The 22,636-nt window shown below is 36.5% G+C and overlaps 1 protein-coding gene across 1 annotated transcript; it reads left to right on the plus strand.

The window, feature by feature from the left end:
• Nucleotides 1-4,220: 4,220 nt before the first annotated feature.
• NETO2 (neuropilin (NRP) and tolloid (TLL)-like 2) lies at nt 4,221-21,142 on the plus strand (the record flags this gene model as incomplete). The annotated part of the gene is made up of 8 exons (XM_010017624.1): nt 4,221-4,277; nt 5,764-5,904; nt 7,809-8,057; nt 9,654-9,698; nt 9,788-9,915; nt 13,302-13,530; nt 17,215-17,328; nt 20,480-21,142. Coding segments are annotated over 8 exons (1,544 nt in total), but the record flags the coding sequence as incomplete, so codon positions are not given.
• Nucleotides 21,143-22,636: the final 1,494 nt, after the last annotated feature.

Genomic DNA, 22,636 nt, shown 5'->3' on the forward strand with positions numbered 1-22,636 from the left:
ACCCTAACTATTCTATGATTCTATGTCACAGTGATATGAAGTTGACTTTAAAAGAGGAAAAATGAAGGAGCATTTTAACTGTTTGCATTTCAGTTCATCAGAAATAACAAGATCACTTTTCATCTTCTCAAAGTTCTACAAGACTTCTGGTCAAAGTAGTTCAGTATCTTGTGTCTGTTCTAATTGTATCTGTGTCCCCGCATGCAGTACCAGGACAGTGGTTCAGCACTAGCTCTTCACTGCACAATACTACAGGATTTAGCTCTTCCCAGACATCTTCCTTCCTTCTTAATGAGTTGTATAGTCCAAATTAGTCTTTGAGAATCAAAAATATTTTTCCAGGAAGTGGTATGGATTTAGGACACCAAGCGATTCCTTTTTTTTTTTTTTAAAACACACACAAAAAATGGGTTAATGGAACCAGTTTAAAAATATCCTGACTGTTTTTTAACCTTCTTTCTTTTCCTTTCAGCCTGAACATTGAAAGGCCTTGTTTTCTCAGCCATAAACCTCCTGTCTGCTATCCTATACTGCTTCATGTAAATGCACGCTTAAGGCAATACTACCCTCAGGCTCCCTGTCCAGTGCTCTCAGGAAGAACAGATACAATTCCTCTCTCCACCTTTTTGCTACCAATGTCACAGAGATAATGACAGCACACATACAGAGTATGAGTCAGAGACACCTCTTTTCTTTATCATATTATTATCTGGGATAAAACTAATGGCAAAGAAAGGCCCTTAAACATTTGCTGCCTGCCTTGAATACATCTTAAGGGTTGTTGAGAGCATGGGAAGGATAGGAATTGCCAGGGAAAGGCAAGAGATAGAAGAGATTAAAAATTAAGAGGATGAAAAGAGCAGGGAACAAAGAGGTGGCAGCCCATACTTACTATATCTATTCATCCATATAACATGACAAAAGGAAGACAGTAAGGCAAATATTCAGCTCATTTATCTTCTGTAACTACCTGCATATCCATGCTGTTCAGAGGGAAATACGCGCTATTCCTTTGTACTTACACACACATACTCTGGACTATTTATAGAAACAGCACAGGCTTTAGTGAAAGCCAGTCAGATTTTCTGAATTCCTTTTAGGAGTTTTGTTCCTGTATCCACATAATTTTAAGAAGGGAAATCACTGGTTAGTGTAACTGAACATCTGTTCTTACTGTATCTGTACAAGAGAACACAATCACTGAAATAAACATAGATGTTTACTGATATTTTAAAGGGGAAAAAGAAAAAAAAGGTATACTGTACCAGTGTTAGCCATAGTAGATAGCTTTGCTAGAAAAACCCAAAGCAAACCAACAAACCCCCAGATTTTGCACTTAAAAGTGACTATCTGCATTAATTTTGCTAGTAAGGTATTTATTTTACTCACATTTCTGTGTGTTTGCTTTGAGGAAAAAAAAAAGACAAAATCCATTTCACATTTTTAGAAGCATCACAAGTATGTAGAGATTGCCATGTGTTTGCAATACAGAGGGTGAGCACAGCACAGCTTTACGAACATAGTGACGTGGTTTACATAGGACTGTGGAAACTGCATTTACTTAAATAATAAAAACCAACTTGGCAGTGTTGCTCCAAAACCAGTACAGGAAAAAAAAAAACAAAACCAAAAACCCAGAAAATACATAGATAACTTTATAACCACTATTAAAATTGTTAGGGGCAAGTGATCACAGGAGTACAAATGCATTGCGAGTTCATGCACTTAATTCTGAGCTGAGTTCACAGTTTTAACACAGAAGCGGCAAAAATAAACTGTAAATAATTTTGAAATAGTGGCTTCTATAGAGGAAATACTAAATAAAAATATCTGGAAAATAATGTCAATCATATGTTAGTAAAGATGGGATATTTATTTATTTTACACGCTTTAAAGACAAGTGAACATCCATAACTTGAAAACCAGTAATGGGTACTAGATACTTTCTTCTGAAGGATGAATTTTCAATCTAGGGTGAGTCAGCAACAATTAACGATTGATACTTTGTATTGGGATAGGGAGTATATTTTTCAGTATATTAAAAATGTGGAATTATTACAAAGATACCTAGGTCTTAACCTACTACCTCGTAATCCATCCCTAAAAATCAAATGAACTTCTAGGAACCTATCACTTTTTTGCAAGACCCATCTGGTATTTTAGAACACTCACAGTTGTGAACTCGACATACAAGGGAGGGAAGTCTTATAATGACATACAGCCTGTTTTAGTATGGGGAGAGAGAAAAAAGGGCATTAGAAACACATATAATAAACCACACATGCTAGAAGAGCACTTTCAGGGGCGCACTTGGATTTCTTTCCTCTTTCCCCAAGATAATGTACCTATGCCAACATTATTGCATCTAGATGCGTTCAGTTGAAATCACTGTAGTTCACAGTGAGTGCATGCTTACTCTGGAACTCTCTGAAGGGCTCAAAGTCTGACAGCAACTCAGGGGAAATCATAGAGAATATGCCATTTCAGCATGAGCCAACAGGCCAAGCTGGACAGAGCCTTGGGCAACATAGTTTAGTGTGTGGTGTCCCTGCTCATGGCAGGGAGTTGGAACTAGATGATCTTAAGGTCCTTTCCAACCCTAACTATTCTATGATTCTATGATTCTATGATGGGGGAAGACTGCGAAAATAAAATGGACTTCTTGAATGTAACAATAAAATTTCTGCTGATTTTTTTTTTTTCTCTGCAGTGGTAAGGCTATGCCTGTCTGACTTAATATTAACAAGAGGATTAAGAACATGGGAAAGGCCACACCATCTCAAATCAAATGTCAATCTAGCCTGGATCTCTTCTTTCACAGAGATGGAAAAGCAGAAAGAGTACAAAAGTAGGGCAGATTGTATTTTCCCCAAATAGTATCCCAGAGTTCCAACAACTTATGAGTTAAGGGATTTCTGAAACAGAATTTTCGACCTCAAGGATGTATTATGAAGTATAAGCATTAAAAAAAAAAATAAATCTCATTTTAGGTTTGCCTGATACCCCTGGTTCCTGTACTGGAAAAGACAATAAGTAGTTGCTCTCTATTCACCATCTCAAGGACAATCAGGATTTTATAACTTGTATCCTATGTCCTCTCAGCCAGCTCCTGTGCAGAACAGAGTGCTGTGCTTAGTGAGTTCTCCAGTACCTGTCCAGAATTGTAGAGATACTCAAGACAGAAGCAAATGAAAGATTTGAAGACTGGCAGAATTAATATACTCTACTACATTCTCTTTTCCCTTCCTGGTAATCCGTAATAATATGAGGGGACAAAGCATTTTATGAAAACCTGGACATTAAACTTGCTTTGTAACTGTTGATGAGTAGTGGAATATGGAATCTTCACTACATGCTGTTCAGACCAGTGCTTCTTGGGGGCAAGAGAAGCGTAAGCGTAAAGTAAAGGCCAAATGCAAAACCACCTAGACAGCTTCTTTGTAGGGAAGGAAGAAAGAGGGTTAGAAGAAAGAGTATAACAATCTTTAACAAGTCTAATATTTAGTCAGTTCAAATCTAGAAAACACTAGTGTGTCAACACCTGAGACTAACAACACTCCAGCAAACGAGTGCTTGCAGCAGTGTACATCCTAACAGTGTCCATATCCTAGCTGTTGTGACTGCTCAGAGTCTCTTCATTGTAAGAACTTGTGTCTGCTTGTTTTCTACTGCCACATCAGTCGCAGAAATCAGTGACTGCATCTCAACCACCAGTCTCATGAGCACAATTCTGTTGTGCACCTATAGTCCTTGTAGGGTAAGACCATGAAGTGTCTCCTGTGGTCCTAATTAATTTCTTGGAAGCTGAAGAAGTCATTTGTACAGGTTACACAAATGGAGGTTTAGAATAAATATAGTTTGATACAGCAGAAAAGCATCTTGTTTCAGGATATAAAAGTTATATAACAGATAGGTGCATATAGTTTTATAAAATGCTTGCAAATTAGTAGATAATCTAGAAAATATTCTTGAAGTTCCTCAAACAATAAAGATTACTATTCTTATATACGCTTTCTTAAGGAACCTGGAAAAATCAATACCGCACTTAGAATGCACTAGTTTCCTAAAGCTGAAATGCACATAAATGCATTATGTATTTTTGTATGTTCCAAGTTGTTGTGGTTAGTGATTTCTAGGATATACATGAATCAGGACTGCAGAAAATGGTCTATAATTTTGATGAATTACTGATGTTTTTCCCGTCCAATTTCTCTCATCAGTGTTACTAGTAACAATCTTTGTGGTGGAAGGGATTGCTGTTGCACAGAAGACACAAGGTACAATTTTGGTTTGATGATTTTCTTTCAAAAAATGTAATGGTTTTCTTATTTTTAAATAAGTAATATGTGATAGAAAGTATTTGTGTTCAGATATTAATAGCTCTTAAATTACCAATATAAATTCCAGTATTTTCAATTTTCCCCCTATTTACTACATTTATTTTCCAATTGAACAAAGCCATTCAGTCACAAAGAACTTACCCAGTTAAAATTCTATGCGTTTAGACCTTAGAAGTGGGAAAAAAAGCACCACAGAAATTCATGTGTTCTGTGTCTGATAAGCTTTTCAAATAGTCCACCCACAACCATTTTTGAAGCTTGCTGAGTGGGGAAGCCATCAGTTTCACAAACCTTATTTTCTTATATGCGGATTAACCCACGCTTAGGAGAGAAGAATTCCTAGAACTGACACCTACAGAATTTCCTTTAACAGTTTCTGCAGGAGAGACTTGAGTTTTCACCCCTATAAATCCAAAAGCTGCCAAGATACCAGTGGAAGGTGATATAATTTACTGGAGGCAGCCAAGACCTATATCAGCATGGACTCCCACTCAAAGGTCTGCAAATTAAAAGTGTGTAAATGTAAATAACGTTATGAGATCACCCTGTAAGAATTAGGAAAAATCTAGTAGAAACCACATACCCTGTGTCATACTCAGTCCAGTACTGCTGATAAAAAGGAGAAGGGCCAAAGGTACTTGAGAAGAATGTCTGAGATCATACTATTCCTAACTTCTCTTTGGATAAGGAAATCTGAACTAACAAAGCTCCTGCAAATGGTCCAGCATGGTGCAGTAGTTTGGTAAACTGCATAATCTCAGTCAAGGACCATATTTCCCTGAACATCCAGAAGAGCTTTGATCTTAAATGAGACCCTTAGCTACCAGTGCAATCTACCTATTGCTAGTAATTTTATTAGCTACCATTGATATATTTAGTGTATTTTACAAATCATAATTTTTTCTGTTACAAGCATTCTGTATTTAAAAAAAATACTGTAAATAGATGTTTATCCTAAGGGCCATATACTTCAGTATAATCTGGAATCAGGGCAAAAATAGTAAAAGCTAACGAGTATTTTTGATTATATTATTTGTGTAGGAATGGAGAAGACATAAGCCATAAAATAATGCTGCTGTATCAGCAGCCACTCTGTTCGACTTAGGAAGAAGAGCATCAAAAAGTCTGAACTGACTTGGGTAAAAAAAAGAATTCACTCCCTCTCTTCCCTTCCCAAGGATTATTCAACATATTTGGTATTCTAAAACTGTGATCTCTTTAGGGTATATCACATCACTAAATTAAATATGAGATTTTCCTTGCTAGATATTAGCAAGCAACATAGTAAGAGGGGTTTCAACCAAAATAAAGTACTTTCTTCTTTTATAGGATATGGGTTATATCAGTGTTTTAGTTTTTTGTAAAATCAAACTTGCATGCTTGCTGAAGAAATCTATTTGACCGCTTTTTTTTTCCACTTAAGGTGGGCAAAATATTGGCACGAATCGTATTCCTCCCACCCAGTGTGATAATTGGGTACGGACAAGCAATGGCGGACATTTTGCTTCACCAAACTACCCTAACATGTACCCACCAAATCAAGAGTGCATCTATATCTTAGAAGGTACATGCTGTATTTCTCTTTCGTTGTATTGTAATCTTACTGTTCATTGGATAATCTTGAACTGTTAAAACTGTGTCATCTTACTATACTGTCAAATACTCTATAGCCATACTGGTAAATAATCAATTCTGCAGTCATTTGGTTAAACAAGAAACTAATTTGCTCTCTGAAGTAATAACAACACATTAATAGAAAATGCAATCATTCAGGAATTAGCTGTATGGAATAATACATACCCTCACAGCCAGAAAATGCAGCATCAGGTCTACTGTAATCTATGAAGACAGAGAACTACTAAGATAAAAACTCTAACTTGCTATCTTAATATAACTTCCAATATTACTGATAATAAAAAGCGAAAGATTCATGAAGACTGTCTTCAGCATTTACCAGATCTTACTGTATTATCCAAAGAGTATCCCACAAGCAGAAAATCTTTATGCTGTCCTTTATTAATAAAAAAAGACACATCTGACTGCCATGGAAATGTACTAAAAATACAGAGATTTGTTAGCACTGTGGAGGTCACTACTAAAATAACGTGATGAGGACAAAAAAAATTCATTAACTAGAATAAAACCACATTCCAACAAGAATATCTTGGGTAAAGGCTACAAGACTTGGGACACACTAATTATTTTTTCCTCTTACTAGAGTACACCCAAAACCCACTGAAATCAGCTAAAAACGTTAGCTTAATGATCAGATTCATATCAATTAATTGAAATATTTCAAGTAACATTTCAGTGTGGTTTTGTATGTACAATATACTAGTGGTTCACAGACCCTCATTTTTGCTTGCATGCATGCACATCTGATGTTCTGCCTCTTTCCTGCCAGTGAGGGTACAGGGGAGCAGATGTGTCCATCTTCAGCATTGGGACATACTAGATCCACTGCTGGATCTCCCTGATGCGAGGCAGTTTTCATGGGGCACAAAGTCTCACAGTACTTACACAGAAAAATTATGGTTACTTGAATGAGACCAAGGTCCTCCACAATTTCTAGCTAAAATATTCCTGCACAACTCTGCCAATATGTGCAGCTACAAATGTTTTAAACTCATTTATAAGGTCTAAACAAAGTGTTAGAGACGTACAACTAAATCCTTTTTGCATTCAGAAGCAGCAGACAGCATGTGGTTCTTTAATGCTGTCATTCTAAGTAACCAATTAGTATCTGAAAGTTCATGTAGCTTAATAGATGACAGAAACAAGAAGCACTTAAGCTATTCGTACAATATAAAGTCACAGTTCTGAACTACAGATGTGGAAGTCTGGTCACAAAGTAGCCATAGCTGATGTCCTCAGGACACAGGGGTCTGATCCAAGTCCTGATGTTAGACTGACACCTGCATATTAGTAATGTATATAAAGCATTTACACTTCTCTGAATATTTTAGTAAAAGATGTCTCCTGCCAAAGGATCTCCAAATTTGGGCTTGATGTTTTGGAAATGTACCAGTAAGTAGTTTTTCATATCTTTTTCTTTTCCATTCTTCTCTGTATACCTCAATGTTTAGTTTTCTTTTTTAATGTACTTCGCTTTCACAGAATACTGATTTTAATTTATATTTAATATTAAACCTTGTTTGAATAGTTTTGCATATATGTTAGTATCTGTCTGTTACATGTGCTGAATTCAATTTATATTATTTCTGAATTTTCAACAATAAAGATCATCAAGCAAAAAAAATTCCATGAAAAAGGATCTCCTACACAATAATTTTTTTTTTATTACAGTATATCTGAGGTTTTGTAACAGACTGCCAGATGTATTTTGAGAAGTTTCCAGTCTCTTTTTTATCTTGCTGTCTTGGAGACCTGTCTGTTCATTATTTCATGTCTTCATTTGTTTTTTATATAGATCTTCATTTAATATTTTGCTCTATTTTTTCTGTCTAGCTTCTCCACGACAGAGAATTGAGTTGACCTTCGATGAACCTTATTACATAGAACCTTCATTTGAATGTCGCTTTGATCATCTGGAGGTTCGAGATGGACCCTTTGGTTTCTCCCCTCTCATTAATCGTTACTGTGGTCTGAAAAGTCCTGCACTAATTAGGTCAACAGGGAGATTTATGTGGATCAAGTTTACTTCTGATGAGGAGCTGGAAGGAAAGGGATTTCAAGCAAAGTATTCATTTATACCAGGTAAAGATGCCTAACATTCTGACCAAGTTAATGACTGTCCACTCCCATGGAATTCTGTGATGTGTTCATGCTGGCCCGCTAGAGCTGTATTTCATCCTAAGTGCTTATGAAGGCAAAATGACAATGTGATAGTTAGAGTCTCAATCCTGCTACTCCTACAGCATACTTAACTAAAACCACTTTGGAAAGTAATATACTGAAGGAAATTGCACGTCTGCAGTTTGCTAGAGAAGCCAATTGATCTTGTTTGTGCTGAAGGCTTTACCAACTTCCCTCTTTGTTACTACTCTAACTCGTACCAGTACTTTACCAGTGTGAGTAATGGAAGGAGCATTTATGTAGACAAACAGCTGTCGTTTTCAACAGCATATCTTCCAGGAATATAAGATACTATGAGGAAAACACCTGAAGGTCATCTGCAGTAGCACTACCAGCCAGATGCAAAGCATTTTAAATGTCCTTTCTGAAAAGCCAGAGGAAATACGTACATAGTTCAAGCATCAGCTCTCAGTGTAACTAGATTCTCTCAACCCACAAGCTCAGACAACAGAATTATTCTTTGCTTAAAGTACTGTGTAGTTTACAGGGTATAGAGGAGAAGATAATATGCTGACAGTGCCTTTGTTAAAACAAAAGTACATCTGCTCTGTGGGGCCACTTAAAATTGGCAGGGCATTCTTTTTACAGAAAGATTTGACGTCGTGTCCTTGTGCAGTGCAGTGCAGTGCTTGACTGCTGTACTTCGTAGATACTACACATGTAGTTATCAGCATTTTACTGTCTTATGGGACAAAAGACCATATACAAATGTCAGCTTTACTACTACTGTAAATGTATACACAGGCGTAACTTTTTAATGTCACCTTTACTCAACTGGTCTTTACTTCTACAGCACATGAAAACACTACATGATTATGTCTTACTGCTCATAGAACTGTGTACTTTACTAGGGATTTAGACTTGGAAACTCTTCAGATTAAGAAGGCTGGTGAACGGTCCACTGGAAGTAACACACTAAAATGTTTTCATAGGGTCAGTACTTAAGTGTTTTGTTAAGTTCATTTCCAAAGCCATTTCATTAACATCACTTTCAAAACTAACTTATCCTAGTTCCAGGCTGGAACTTAAAATATACATTTAAACTGTATATTATTTTCACAATAGATTGTAGCAACTGAGGGCCCAATTTTATTTTTTTTCCCTTTTCTTTCCTCTACATTTACATGGAATGTGGTAAAATATTTTGAGATTGTGAAAATGGAAGGGGACATGCACATACACCCCCACTTAGTTCACAAGTTAAAATTTTCACTGAAAACTTCAGAAAGTAATGTAGAAACAACGTACCAAATAGCAGGTTTTGTGTTAAGCTGGAAATCTGTGCTGTCAGTATAGAATTACCTTATTCAGATCAGGTCAATCTTTGTGGAATAATGTTACCTAAAAGAAAAAATATGTTTCTGTACCTTGCAATCAATTCAGTAAACAATTTCTATTGTGGTATAATAATAGATACAATCTTCAGCTTATACTAAAACTTGAAGTGATTCTCAAGCACTGATAGTCCATGTGATTTATGACTTCTTTCTATTACAGATCCTGACTTCACTTACCTAGGAGGTATTTTAAATCCTATCCCAGGTCTAGTATTACAGTAACAATTTTTTTATATATTAGATTTTACATTAATATCATAATGCATTTGACTGCAAGGTGTATCTTCTCCCTAGACTGCCAGTTTGAGCTCTCAGGAGCTGATGGAATAGTACGTTCTAGTCAAGTAGAACAAGAAGGAAAAACAAAACCAGGACAAGCAGTTGACTGCATATGGACAATTAAAGCTACTCCAAATGCTAAGGTGGGTTTCATTCATATCATTCAACATATAATGGGTTTCCAAGTCACTAGTAACAGGTAATAGTCACTAGCTGTGATTTGCATAATTTCTCACTTTCACTGAAATGAGTGTCTTAGGAAATCCAGATAGAGGATTGTTCCTGAATTAAATTTACAGAGCAAGTTCACAGTCTTGTCTTCCTGGTATTTGAAACTTAAGATACAAAATAACTGTGAACAGTCTTCAAGCAGCAATTTTCAAGGCATTTGACTTGGACTTTGGTTTTATTGGAAGACGGCAGGCAAAGATGCTAGCTAACAGTTTTGATAAATTTCATTAAATCTTGCTGCCCCCATTTTGAAATTTTGCCTCCAGTGGTTCTATTGGAAAATTTGGTTTTGTTCAAAGTCAAAAGAACACGTACCTGCTCCTCCCCAGTGTAATTCACAATCCAGCACCTTAAACCCCACTTTCAACGGTAGCCTTAGCTAAAATGAAAAGCTTTAGCTGAAAGCAGCTGAGGAATTGTGACTCCTTCCCTTCTGACTTAGCTATAGGATCACACCCTCTTAAAGTGCTACAGTAAAATTTGCTAGAGCTTTTCTGCCCAAGCCCTAAAGGGGCATAGCAGCTGTTCTAGCCAAAAATCAGCATACATTACCTGCATACCTGGTATTTGTGATTGTGCCTGCAGAACTGGAGACTGCTTAGGAAAGCATCACTATCTTATGCTCATTAAAAACAATTTGAGCTTTATTGTTGGGCAGGGAGAAAGATAAAATTCTATTCATAAAATTCTATTCATAATTCCAAATATAGCCTGTTCAACAAAAAACAATAGCTATATGTTTCAGAGACATAGAATGGTTAACAACTTAGGAGTTGCGCTGAAGAATACATATTTTTTTCTCCATATAGCATACACATCTTTCATTTTGCTCCTGTATGTGTATTAAAGCACGTATCACTGCTTGTATGTACATAAAAATTAAAAATTATTTCTAAGCAGTAGCTACCAAGATAACAAACCTAGTGTATGCCTTCCTATGTACCCCAGTGGTTAACCAGCTTCCAAATTAGAAGTTCAAAACCAGCAACTTAAAAGATGGTAGTAAGAGGACAAGACAAGAAAGAAATTAAAACTTCGTTAATATATTTCAGCCTTTGAGGAAGTGACTCAACTCCCAGGAGCCCTATACTAGTCTAAGTAATAGTAGCAGTTCTTCCAGAAACAATAAAATCATTTTCTCCCTACATTGCCACTGGAGTGCACCAGGTCTTGTGCTTAAGTATTTTAATAAATTATTGAATGTTGCCAGAAGGCAGAGTTATACTGGGTTAGTCCTGTGATTAGATCATCATCCTAAATGACAGAGCTGAAACATTACAAAAAAATAATTCTTAGTATTCTGAGAGTAGTTTCTCAAGCTTCAAATCTGGCAGAATTACGATGATAAAATCCATTAGATCTGTTATGGTGCATTCTCTTGAGAAAAATAAGCATAGACATTTTTAATTTCCTCAATTTGATTTTGAAATAAAAACAAATTTTTAAAATTGACAACTGCAGCAATGAAAGGACTTCTAAAATCTGAGTAACAGATACTTACACATACAGAGAATAGTTCTAAAGGCGTCCTAGTTTATTTTTAGCTTCCCTTGTAATTTCACAGCAGATAGATGAAGTCAATCATTAAATGAAAATACTATCTCTCAGCCCGTATACTAGCACTTAACAGCTCACACCCATGTTTGTGAGGTAAGACATCAGTGGAAGACAGGTTCTCAATGCAGCTGAGAACAAATACAGCAGGAGTGAAAAAGAAAGAAAAAAAATGTATACTGAAAATCACACAATAGTGCAATGAAGCATGAGATAATACAGCACAGGCTGCACCTTTCAGTAGTGTGCAAGGGGAGACAGAGCTGGCAACGTGCCTCTGGAAAACACTGGAAAGGAAAAGTCAGGATGTGCCAGTGTTGCCTGCCTTTTCCTGTGCTCGCTATTTTACCATGTTTTCAATACAGCTTGTTAAGTGTGTTTAGGGGGGGCATATTTTTTTATTTCCCCACACAAAGTTGGTTGGTTTTGGTTTAGTGTGAATTCTTTACAATTCAATTTTAAAAGGCTTTGGCTGTAGCTGAGGTTAAAAGAGAGATATGGCAAAAGGGCAGGAAAACTAGGTAATACAGAAATACTAAGTGTGGTATTAATCTACTCATCTCCCCTGCTTCACAAGCTAAACAAGAGCTGGAGATGTTTGTCATGAGGCAGATGCATGAAAAAGCACACTGTGCAAAAGGTCCTTAGCGCCTGTAACAGCAGCCAAGAGAGGTAGCTGTAGGCTGTACTCAAAATACATCCAGTCTACACCTTACCTGAGGAACATACTGAAGACTTTGAGAGCAGAGGTGGAGCATATCTTCTCCCACAGAGCAGGAGACCTCTGTTTCCAGATGGATAGATTTCTTCTCTCTCAAAATAATGGCTATTTGAGGAATTTTTAAAGTTTAAGGATGGCCTTTGCAGCATGCTTAGGTGAGTTAGTTACACAGCTCATTTAACTCCCCTAGAATTTTGAGAATCCCAATACAACCATTCCAGAGATTAAAAAGGCCTGTGATTTTTCCTCTAGTTCTAGCTGATTTATAATCTTGCATGTTTCCTGCTTCAGCAAAATAAATTATTTGCTTATTTTCCAAGTGCCATATTGGTCTTCCAGTTTCCTTGCTGCATATGTTCTCAGATATACGCTGCATTCTCTTGAATTAGATTCCTGCTTTTGGAGGAATTAAGATTGGTTTAACTTACTCTTCCTCTTTTACTGTTCTTCTGCTTCCGTTTTTACTCAGATTACTCCTGATTTCATGGCTTGTGTCTTCCATAACAGTGCTATGATACAGTAATTAGCTTTCATTCTGAAGCAACAAATTTTAATTTCCTTATTTTTCCTTCAGAGCCTTTCTGACTAGACTCCTTCCCTCATATTTTAATGTTGTTAGGAATTAAAAAGAAAGAAAACAGTAAAAATACTATTAAAATTCTTTCAGCACATTCATGTTTTTCTCATATCTCTTCTAGAGTAATAGGCTGCACATGTAGCAGAGCTCTTCAGGGCTTTCTTCAGCAAGTGTGTTGGTTTTTACCTTTTTTTTTTCCCCCCAAGAGGAGTAGAAACATATCAGAGTAAATTATTAAGTAAAGATTGTTTTGGGGAAGGGTTGAAGCAAAACGGTCACTTAAGACAAACTTAAGTAATACTCCACATTTACATGAGAAAATGTAAGCTTAAAAGTGCTGTGCATTGGGAGTTACACATGTGTAAGGGGACACATCTCCAAGATTTGCTAAGACTGTCTTCTCTGTATTACTTTTCCTAGAGACATTAATTTCTCTTTTCTAACAGATTTATATGCGATTTCTCGACTATCAAATGGAGCATTCAAATGAATGCAAAAGAAACTTTGTTGCTGTGTATGATGGAAGTAGTTCTATTGAAAACCTGAAGGCAAAATTCTGCAGTACTGTAGCAAACGATGTCATGCTGCAGACTGGGACAGGTGTAGTGCGGATGTGGGCAGACGAAGGCAGTAGGCTAAGCAGATTCAGAATGCTGTTCACTTCCTTTGTGGATCGTAAGTATATTTTAAAGTGCCTATTCTCCCTGGTACTTCAGGTATTTTAGGAGAAGCATCAGCTACATATTATGCAGCAGGAAAAACACATGCAAAAGATTGTTTCCATTTCCTTCATGTACTGACATCTAAATTAAATACTTGCTTTATTACAGTTATAAGCATGGTTCCTGAAGAAAGGCTTTAGTCCATTCTTAAAAGGTTTATTTTTCATTTTAAGTCAGTAATAATACAGCCCTAGGCTATGTCATTCTCACAAAGAGTTCTACAGATGAGCACAGACTTACTTAAAAAAGACAGCAGTGTTACTGAAGTGTGCTGGCCCACTAGCCCTCATCTGCCAGTTCCCTGCCAGTTTCCACAACAGACTTTTCCCAAGCCCACACAGGATGTTTAGAAGGCTAGAGAACACATGTGACCCCACAGAGTCTGGAACTACCTCCAGTTTCGGGTCTGGAAGTAGACACACTCCAGCTACACCTAAGCTGCTACCTCCTTCTCAGCTGCATGTGTCTTGGAGCAATCCTACACGTGCTCCCTTAGCAAAGTCCGGTTGTGTTGCACAACCATGGATAAACAGTTAAATTCAAACTATTTAAGAAGGCTGTATTAAAAGCAGAGCTGTAAATGCAAACTGGATTTCTGTTTGGATCCCATGGGGTGGAGAAAGTCTTTATTCGCATTGTAAATGAAGATGTTTCTTTAAAGTGTCAGATTTTCTTTGAAGTGCTTTCTGTCTGAACTTACTGGAATATGTTGCCTCATGTATGGACATCGTCCACATTGCAGAACCTGAAAATAAGTGGCATCTTCAGGACTAAAGTAGACTAAGTTCAGAGCTGCAGAGCAGATCTGTGATACATGGGGAATGCTGAATGAAACATATCTTCCATTTCAGGAAATCTGACCTATGCTTGTGCCAAAGGTTTTCAAAAGGCTCTGCTTGAAGAATAAGTAGTGCGGATTTGCTGTCGAAATACCTTTTTTGACAGAACTAGTATGTCTGTAGCCAGACCTGAAGGGGTCCTCGTCACCACCTTGCAAAAAAGTTTAGGTTACAGATAACAAGTGGATTTTATATTCTGTTCCATAAAACAGTAAGATTTTAACACAAGCTAAAAGTTAGACTTAAGAGACTTCAGAGAAATAGCTAATTGCTTACGTTGCCTAGGTGGTGCAATAAACAATTGCATGGTTCAAACTAGTCTATTGTTTAAGCTAGTTAAGAGGCTAGTTAAGAGGCAATTTAATAACAGTTAGATACTGTGCTTAAAATTGGTATTTACTGCAATTCACAACTTGCAAAAATCAAGAACTACTTTTCCAATAGCTTTTATTTCAATACAATTATTGATATTAGTGATAGTGCAAATTATTCTAGCTTTCAATCTAGAAAATGCTATGAACTTTGCCAGGGAAATCATCTGTTTATATTACAAATTCTGGAGTGGGGTTGGGTTTTTCTTCTGTTGAGTTTAGGTTTTGGGGGTTCTTTTTGTGGTGGTTTTTTGAGTGCAAGAGGTTGAAACAGTTACTACTCCTAAAGCTAGATGACTTTGCCAACTTACAATTTTAAAGCAATTCAAAAGTCATTGGCAGAAGAAAACCTGAAATGGTATATGGTTATTTTTGTTTATGTTCTAACTTGAGATGCCATCTTTATTGGATAGGGTAATTGAAAGGTATGTGTCTGAAAAATGTTTCATATATTTTTAAATCATCTAGTGATAAGCAGTTTTTCTAACTGAAAAAAGTGAATCCTTGCTTATCTTATTTCCAGATCATTAGGCTATTTTTCTCTTCTACCTTACTAATGATTTGTAATTATTTGAAGCCAACAATGAAAACAATCAATATTTCTGAAAAGATTTACGTGCATGACAGTCACCTAACACACACCTAGTGCTGCTTGCAGATTTGACTAATTCAGCTAACAGCAATGTTAAAAATCAATGTATTTGATTTGTGGCAGTATAACTGAATTGCTGTGGCTCAGTTCAGTATAACATGAATAATCCTAGGTACAAAGAACACTGTGAACATTGCACCAGTCTTAGGCAGCTGTTATGAGCCCTGCTATGTCCTTGAAGCCCTGGAGTGGAACCAGTTAGTCCTTGTGACTTGTAGCCTTAGTAATACCCAGATAAACAAAAGTAAAATTAAATCTATTTGTCACATTTTTACGAACCTGTGAACAAAAGCCATCCCCAAAAAACGTTAAGGAGACTATGCGGAAATGTAAGATAGAGGCTCTGCTGGCAGATGGAGAAGCAGCAGCAGAATGCATCATCCAAATATATGAAACAAATTCCCCTTTCAGGGAAATGGAGGGAATGTGTCTTACATCATCATTTTTCCTTTGCCTCCAAAAGAACTACAACTCCATACTGATCTATACTAGAACACCAGCAGATACACATGGATCCATGACAACCACTCTGGACACAAATTTCATAGATCCTCCTTTATGTCAGTCAGAAATACTTCAGTAGGTATTGTAGCCTATTACATACATAGCCTTTTTAAGCTATTCTGTTTAAATGATAAGCCTATTTATCCTTTACAAAGTAAAGCTTGTGCAATCTTTCTTTCCAAATTCAGGAGAACCTACCTACTCCTTTTTCTGTCACTGAGACTCTGAAGCCTCACAGAAGGAGTGAGAAATGCTTTATTCAGCATTAGTCACCCTCCTCTGCTCTACACTTTGGATTTTGTATTGTGTTTCAGAGAATTCAGTCTGCTCAAGAGTAAATTCTTTCATGAAACCAAGGAGAACATCTACCGTGTATCTTTGCTGTTTAATGTATAACTGACTCCACTGATAATAGACATTTGTATCACAAAAAATACGACATTACAAAGACAAAGAGAAAATCAAGTTCTTGAGCAGTGCCCAGAATTCATAAAAATTCCCTATGCATATTAAGTAACATCCTGAAAAGAATTATTACTATTTTTTAATATATTTTTTAATGTCAAGGAGCTATACCAAACATTCACAGAAACATAAAATCTTTAGGACAACTTTCTAGTTAATTTATTTCTTCAAATTTCTAACTATATATAGACAGATAAAAAGCTAAACTGTACTCTTGCAATCCCTGCATTAGCTCTAACAGGAGGATCTAGGAGCTTTGATTCACAAGCAAGAATGACTTAGACGCCTTCAGTTACTGAAATCTCTTGCAATTACTGAAACAGTCCTCCACAAGCTGAAATCTGATTTGCCTTAAGGTATTAATGGGCTCTAAAATGCGTATGTTCAGGAACTGCTTCATAACATCTACATAGCAGATGCACAGCAGACTGAATAAATATGTAACTGGTGGTGAGCATACGATTTTTAAGTATTTAAAGCCAAATATTTTAAAGCCAAGTATTAAAGTATTATTTTAAGGACAAGTGTTAAAGCCTTCTTCCATTATCTGTGGTGTGTGACTGTCTCTATATGCTACCTATTTTGAGCAAGAATTTTTTTTGTAGCATTGATAATGCCCTTGCTAGAAATCATATGACAGGAGTAAATCATCCAATAATTAGTGATGTGCAAGAAAAGTGTTTGTGTTTGAAATGGAGATAAAAAATGAGTACACATGTTAAAAAAAAAAAAAAGGAATTTACTGTTTATTGCTGTGCATCAATTACTGAAAATTCCTAATGTTTTTTTTCTCTTCTATCTTACAGCTCCCTGCTCAGGCAACACTTACTTCTGCCATAGCAACATGTGCATCAATAATTCTTTAGTTTGCAATGGCATTCAGAACTGTGCATACCCTTGGGATGAAAATCACTGCAGAGGTGATTTTTTATTATCCAAAGTATAGTCTTTGTGAGTTAGGCTGGTCAGTTTGCCTTTCAAGAAAGTCATGAAATGTCTTTTTCCTGGAAATATGCTGAAGAGAGCTATTCTACTAATCTCAGAAAGGTGGTGTTCCAAATTGTTTATTTAAATTCAGGAGACGTGCAAGCATCTTGAATATTGATCTTACTGCTTTATAATTATATTACTTCATCCTCAGCATAAAGTATCTTATTTTAAAAGGATGTTGGCTTAATAGAAAATAGAATTTAGTACTTGCCAGGTTGCATCCTATCCATTTCTGAACTTTATATGAAGCGAAGATTGTAGGAGCAGGTAATACCTTTTAGAGAAAAAGATACAGACCTTGAAAAAGACAGACAAGCCTTGAAGCACAAAAAGACTTTCTCAAGCAACAGTCTTCAAAGAGAAAGACAATTTTAAAATACTTGTTTTAAGTTGTTAATCACAGGCTATCTCAGAGTAAATGCAGCTGCTGCATATAGTGTGAGAATGGGTAGGAAGAATTGTTTAGAAAGCAGAAGTCATTGCTTACGGAAAATGAACAGATGTAAATCACTGCTTTTAGAACACGGGGCACAGAAGTATTGTTTAAATCATCACAGCTACAGGAAAAATGTGTCTGAATATCAGGTTTTGTAGGAAAAATTCTCACGATATGAGGAAACTGTTATTCTGCTAAAGTGCAAATATGTTCACCTGTGCTTCAACAATCACTGAATTTTCAGAGTTGGAACAAAATAAATTTAAGGTCAGCAGTTTTTCTTGCTAAAAGAAACCAAGAAAAAACCACATGTGAGCACATGTGGTTTGTTGGTCAAAGTTTTTTTGACAAAGAATGGCATAAATAGGTCTGAACACATGACTCCACAAAGGTTTAAATACAAACTCCATTTCAAAGAGAAACTGACCCTGCAGGAAGGGTCAACACCTTCTTTACAGAAAATCTTGAAATCAGATGGCTTTTCAACACATGAATCCTAGTTAAATTTTTAGTAAATACATGTTAAAAAACATATTCTGAAATTTTGATTGGGGCAAACAAAAAAATACACACCACTAATAAATACTGAAATGCAAGGTATATTCTGGAAGCTTTCCAGTTAACAAAGCTGATCCATAACTCCCAAGTTTTCAGTGTAAAAGTGAGATCCTCTAAACAATGCTTAGCTTTGTTAATATTCAGAATTCCCTCTTAAGTGCAATTTCCAGATCTCTTTCCCATCTTCACCAACCACTTTCTAGAATCTTGCCTAGAATCCACACTTCACTGACATACTACAGTATTTAAAAAATTAATTCCATTAAAACCGTGTTGCAGCATGAAGAAAGTGTCTTTCCCAGTATTTGCAAATTGCTGTAACAATGCTGAATAACCTACCCTGTTTTATGCTTAATACAATCTAAATTCTGCTGTAATACTTGCACAGCAGATAATGAAGAGACAGATGAAGACTGGATCCATATTGCCAGCTTAGGCAGACTGAAGGGAGGCTGCTGCAGCCAAATAAGCAATATCTAGCCTTAAAAAGAAATTTCTCACACTTGTGTAAAATTCCTGCCAGCACCCAGAGTTCTCATGTAGTCAGTACTGATAGCTACCAAAACCAGAACATACTGTGAACTAAGCCAAGTGGCACAAAAATTGATAGGAAAGTCAGTTGTGTGCTATTTATTTAAAGAGACTGAAGAAGACGTCACCTTTTGCATGACAACTTTTTCACCAGAGTATCTTCCAAGAATTAAGAAACGTAGACACAGATGAGAAAACTGCCATAGCGCTGAAATTCATACATCCCACAGGGTATGGTAACACTGAGATCTAAGCTAGGCATGTTTAAACCATTACAGCAGGACAGGGGAGATATCCTCCTTCATGTTAAAGGTACAAGTTTAACTCAGAGTACAGTCAATGCTCTGAAGTAGAACTGTATTTCAGACATAATTTCTTACTAGCCAACTCCTTTGGAGTCTGTTTAGTATATGGATTGTTTCAAACAGTATAGGGTGCTATAGAATCTCTCCAAGCACTGTGTGCAGAGTACTTAGGTGCATAATATAGATACCCAGGAGCCAGGTATCTGAACATAATATGGCAACATCTAGGTTACTGTATTTTCTTCAACATAGTCTTAAATGCTTTCCTCCCCCAGTAGAGGACATTGCAGAGTCTCAGTGTAGAATTCTGTAAGTGCCCTAGGACAGTCATAGAGTCACAGATTGGTTTGGGTTGGAAGGAACCTTAAAGCTCTATCCCCTGCCATTGGCAAGGACACTCTCCACTAGGCCAAGTTGCTCAAGGCCCATCCAGCCTGGACTTCAACACTGCCCAATAACATTTACAGAATGAAATCCAACTGGAAAAATTTAATCTTCAAATAAGAATTTTTAGTATGAAAACCATCTTGTTCTGATGCTGCCATCTTCTGTGTTTCATATGAAGTACTATGTGAACTTCATATGAAGTGCTGTATGATTTGGGTTGGTTTGTCTCTGTCTGTTCTCCCCAGCCCCTCTGACTTGATTACTGGACTGTTAAAACTGGAATACATCTATGCTAAAGCTCCTTGTATTGAAAAAGGTATAACTGAATTCCATAATAGACAGTCTCATTCACTTTTCAAGAGACACAAAAACAAATAGTACAGTCACCTTTGCATCATTATTATGATAATTTCTCTTTTAAGGAAAAAAGAGATCATTTTAAATCTAGGTTTCCTTCTGCTGACATCAGTGGGCATGTTACCAGCAGGAGCAAAACATGGTAAGAGAAGCATCATTTGTAGCTGTCAGTTTAAGATTACTTAACTCATACATCTTGGAATGCTCTGGTAGAAGTTCAGACTTGAAGTCACATCCCAGCTGAGTCAGCCTACACTGGCCACAGAGTTCCACCTGCCACTGAAATACTGTGTGGTAGCCACTAATGCAGACAGGGAATTAGACTTGCTGAACAAGGATGAGAAATGACATTGACACACGTTTAGTCTCTAATGCCATTAAGTCATTTCATTAATACAGTACTTATACAGCAATAACAATACAGCTTGCTTTGTTTTAATGCGTGATCAGAAATGTGAAAAATCATAATACCCTTATCATAATACTTTTTTTTTTTTTTTTTTTCAGAAAAGAAAAGATCTGGATTGTTTGAACAAATCACCAAAACTCATGGAACAATCATTGGCATCACGTCAGGGGTAGTTTTAGTACTTCTCATCATTTCAATTCTAGTACAAGTAAAGCAACCTCGCAAAAAGGTTATGGCTTGCAAGACTGCTTTCAATAAAACTGGCTTCCAGGAAGTATTTGATCCTCCACATTATGAACTGTTTTCACTAAGGGACAAAGAAATTTCTGCAGATCTGGCAGATTTATCAGAAGAACTTGAAAACTACCAGAAAATGAGACGCCCTTCAACAGCTTCCAGATGCATTCATGACCACCACTGTGGCTCCCAGGCCTCCAATACAAAACAGAGCAGGACAAACCTCAGCTCCGTGGAACTTCCGTTCCGCAATGACTTTGCGCAGCCTCAGCCAATGAAAACATTTAACAGCACATTCAAGAAAAGTACTTACACTTTCAAACAAGCGCATGACTGCCCTGAGCAAGTCATAGAAGACAGGGTGATGGAGGAGATTCCATGCGAAATTTATGTTCGAGGAAGAGAAGATGCGGCACAAGGTTCATTATCTATTGACTTTTGATTTCCTAGTGAAGGTGGTATCAGTGTCTATACAAGATGCTTGTGTACAATGACAGTGTATATATTAAAAGTCTATTATATGCAGTGTGTGAGATGCACACACTTTTAGCTTATTATACTTCATTTTAAAAAAGTCTGCATAACTATTACTTGCTGAGAAATGGTGGATTTCCTCCCATCTTCCCATGATACCAATCTAGTGGAGGAATAAGACAGACTTTGCATGGAAATTGTAAGTAAAGGATATTGGAAGAAAAAACCCAACAGCTACTAATCTCTGAAGACTGAAAACAATGATTACTATTCTCTTCCTTATCTAATTTTCTCTTCTTTAGATGTCTGCTTTTCAAGACAATTTTAATACCTCAGTTACATAAATAAAAGTGCATCACATGTATGTCAACATAGGCGTCTTACTGTATTTGTCAAATTGAAAATAGTGTTAAGTGCCAGTTAAGAATCAAGAATTATGTTACAGCCATGTTTTATCTTGCCTACTGTTTATATTGCCTTTAATTATCAGTTCCTCACTCTGTGCTTTGTGAGAAATAAGTGAAAAGGGTTACTGACTTTTAAAATACTGAGTCACATGAATTTTAGTACATTTGAACATACATAATTTTGCAGCTTGTGGTTTAAACACAAGTAAGTACTCATGTTAGTCTAGATGCAGACTTTTACAACAGTATTCTTTCAAGAAGGTTTGGGATTTTAAAATACTTTGCCATATATTACAGATCCATATGGCTCACTGATTTCATAGCTCTGTAGTTAGAAAACTATTTTGTTCCTGCCTTTTCGAAGTACTGACATAAATAGGCTGTACTGTACATTTGCCTCTTAAAATAGCCTTTTACTCCATATTGCAGCAAATCTTCCCTACTGAAATCAGTGGTAATACTTTTAGCTCATGTCCTACTTGCCTGAAGAGAACTGCTCTGAGGTCTGTGTGACTACCAGGTACATGAAGATACTGGAGACAAAGAGAAATCACAAAGCAACTCTTCACCCTTGGAACCTTCGTTACGCCCCTTGATTCCACTTGCAAAATTGCACATTTCATACCTTTTTCAATGATGGTTTGGACCTAATTTAAAAATTTTTACAATATAAAAAACTTTTTAAAATAAAATAATTCTCATTGTGGTTTTTAAACTTTTTATATCGTTTGATATACTGTACAGACTATTTATTGAAACAAAATCTAGCAGCTGTACAGCAGGCTTGTTTCAGTGTCCCTGTTTGCAGCTCAGAGTAACACGCAGTGCCTGCTGTGTACATTGCAATTTGCCAAAAATACTTAATATTATTTCCACATTAGCCTACATTTTAGTCCCTGGTTTGTTTGGGTTTATTGTGGGGGTTTTTTTAATGGAATTCTTTCACTAAAGGTGACCAACCAGCCTGCACTGGGCATATCCTTTATTTACAAATGTATGTAAAACCATAATGTATGCTGTGCTGACTATCGTAAAAAAAAAAAACCAAAAAAAACCCCAAACTTTAATATACAACCCTAGCAACTGAAAAATCTTTTTTTTTAAATAGAAAATGAACAACAGCTGTAGTCACAGATT

Source organism: Nestor notabilis, unplaced genomic scaffold, assembly GCF_000696875.1.
Source record: "Nestor notabilis isolate BGI_N333 unplaced genomic scaffold, ASM69687v1 scaffold6767, whole genome shotgun sequence".
Classification (NCBI taxonomy): Eukaryota; Metazoa; Chordata; class Aves; order Psittaciformes; family Psittacidae; genus Nestor; species Nestor notabilis.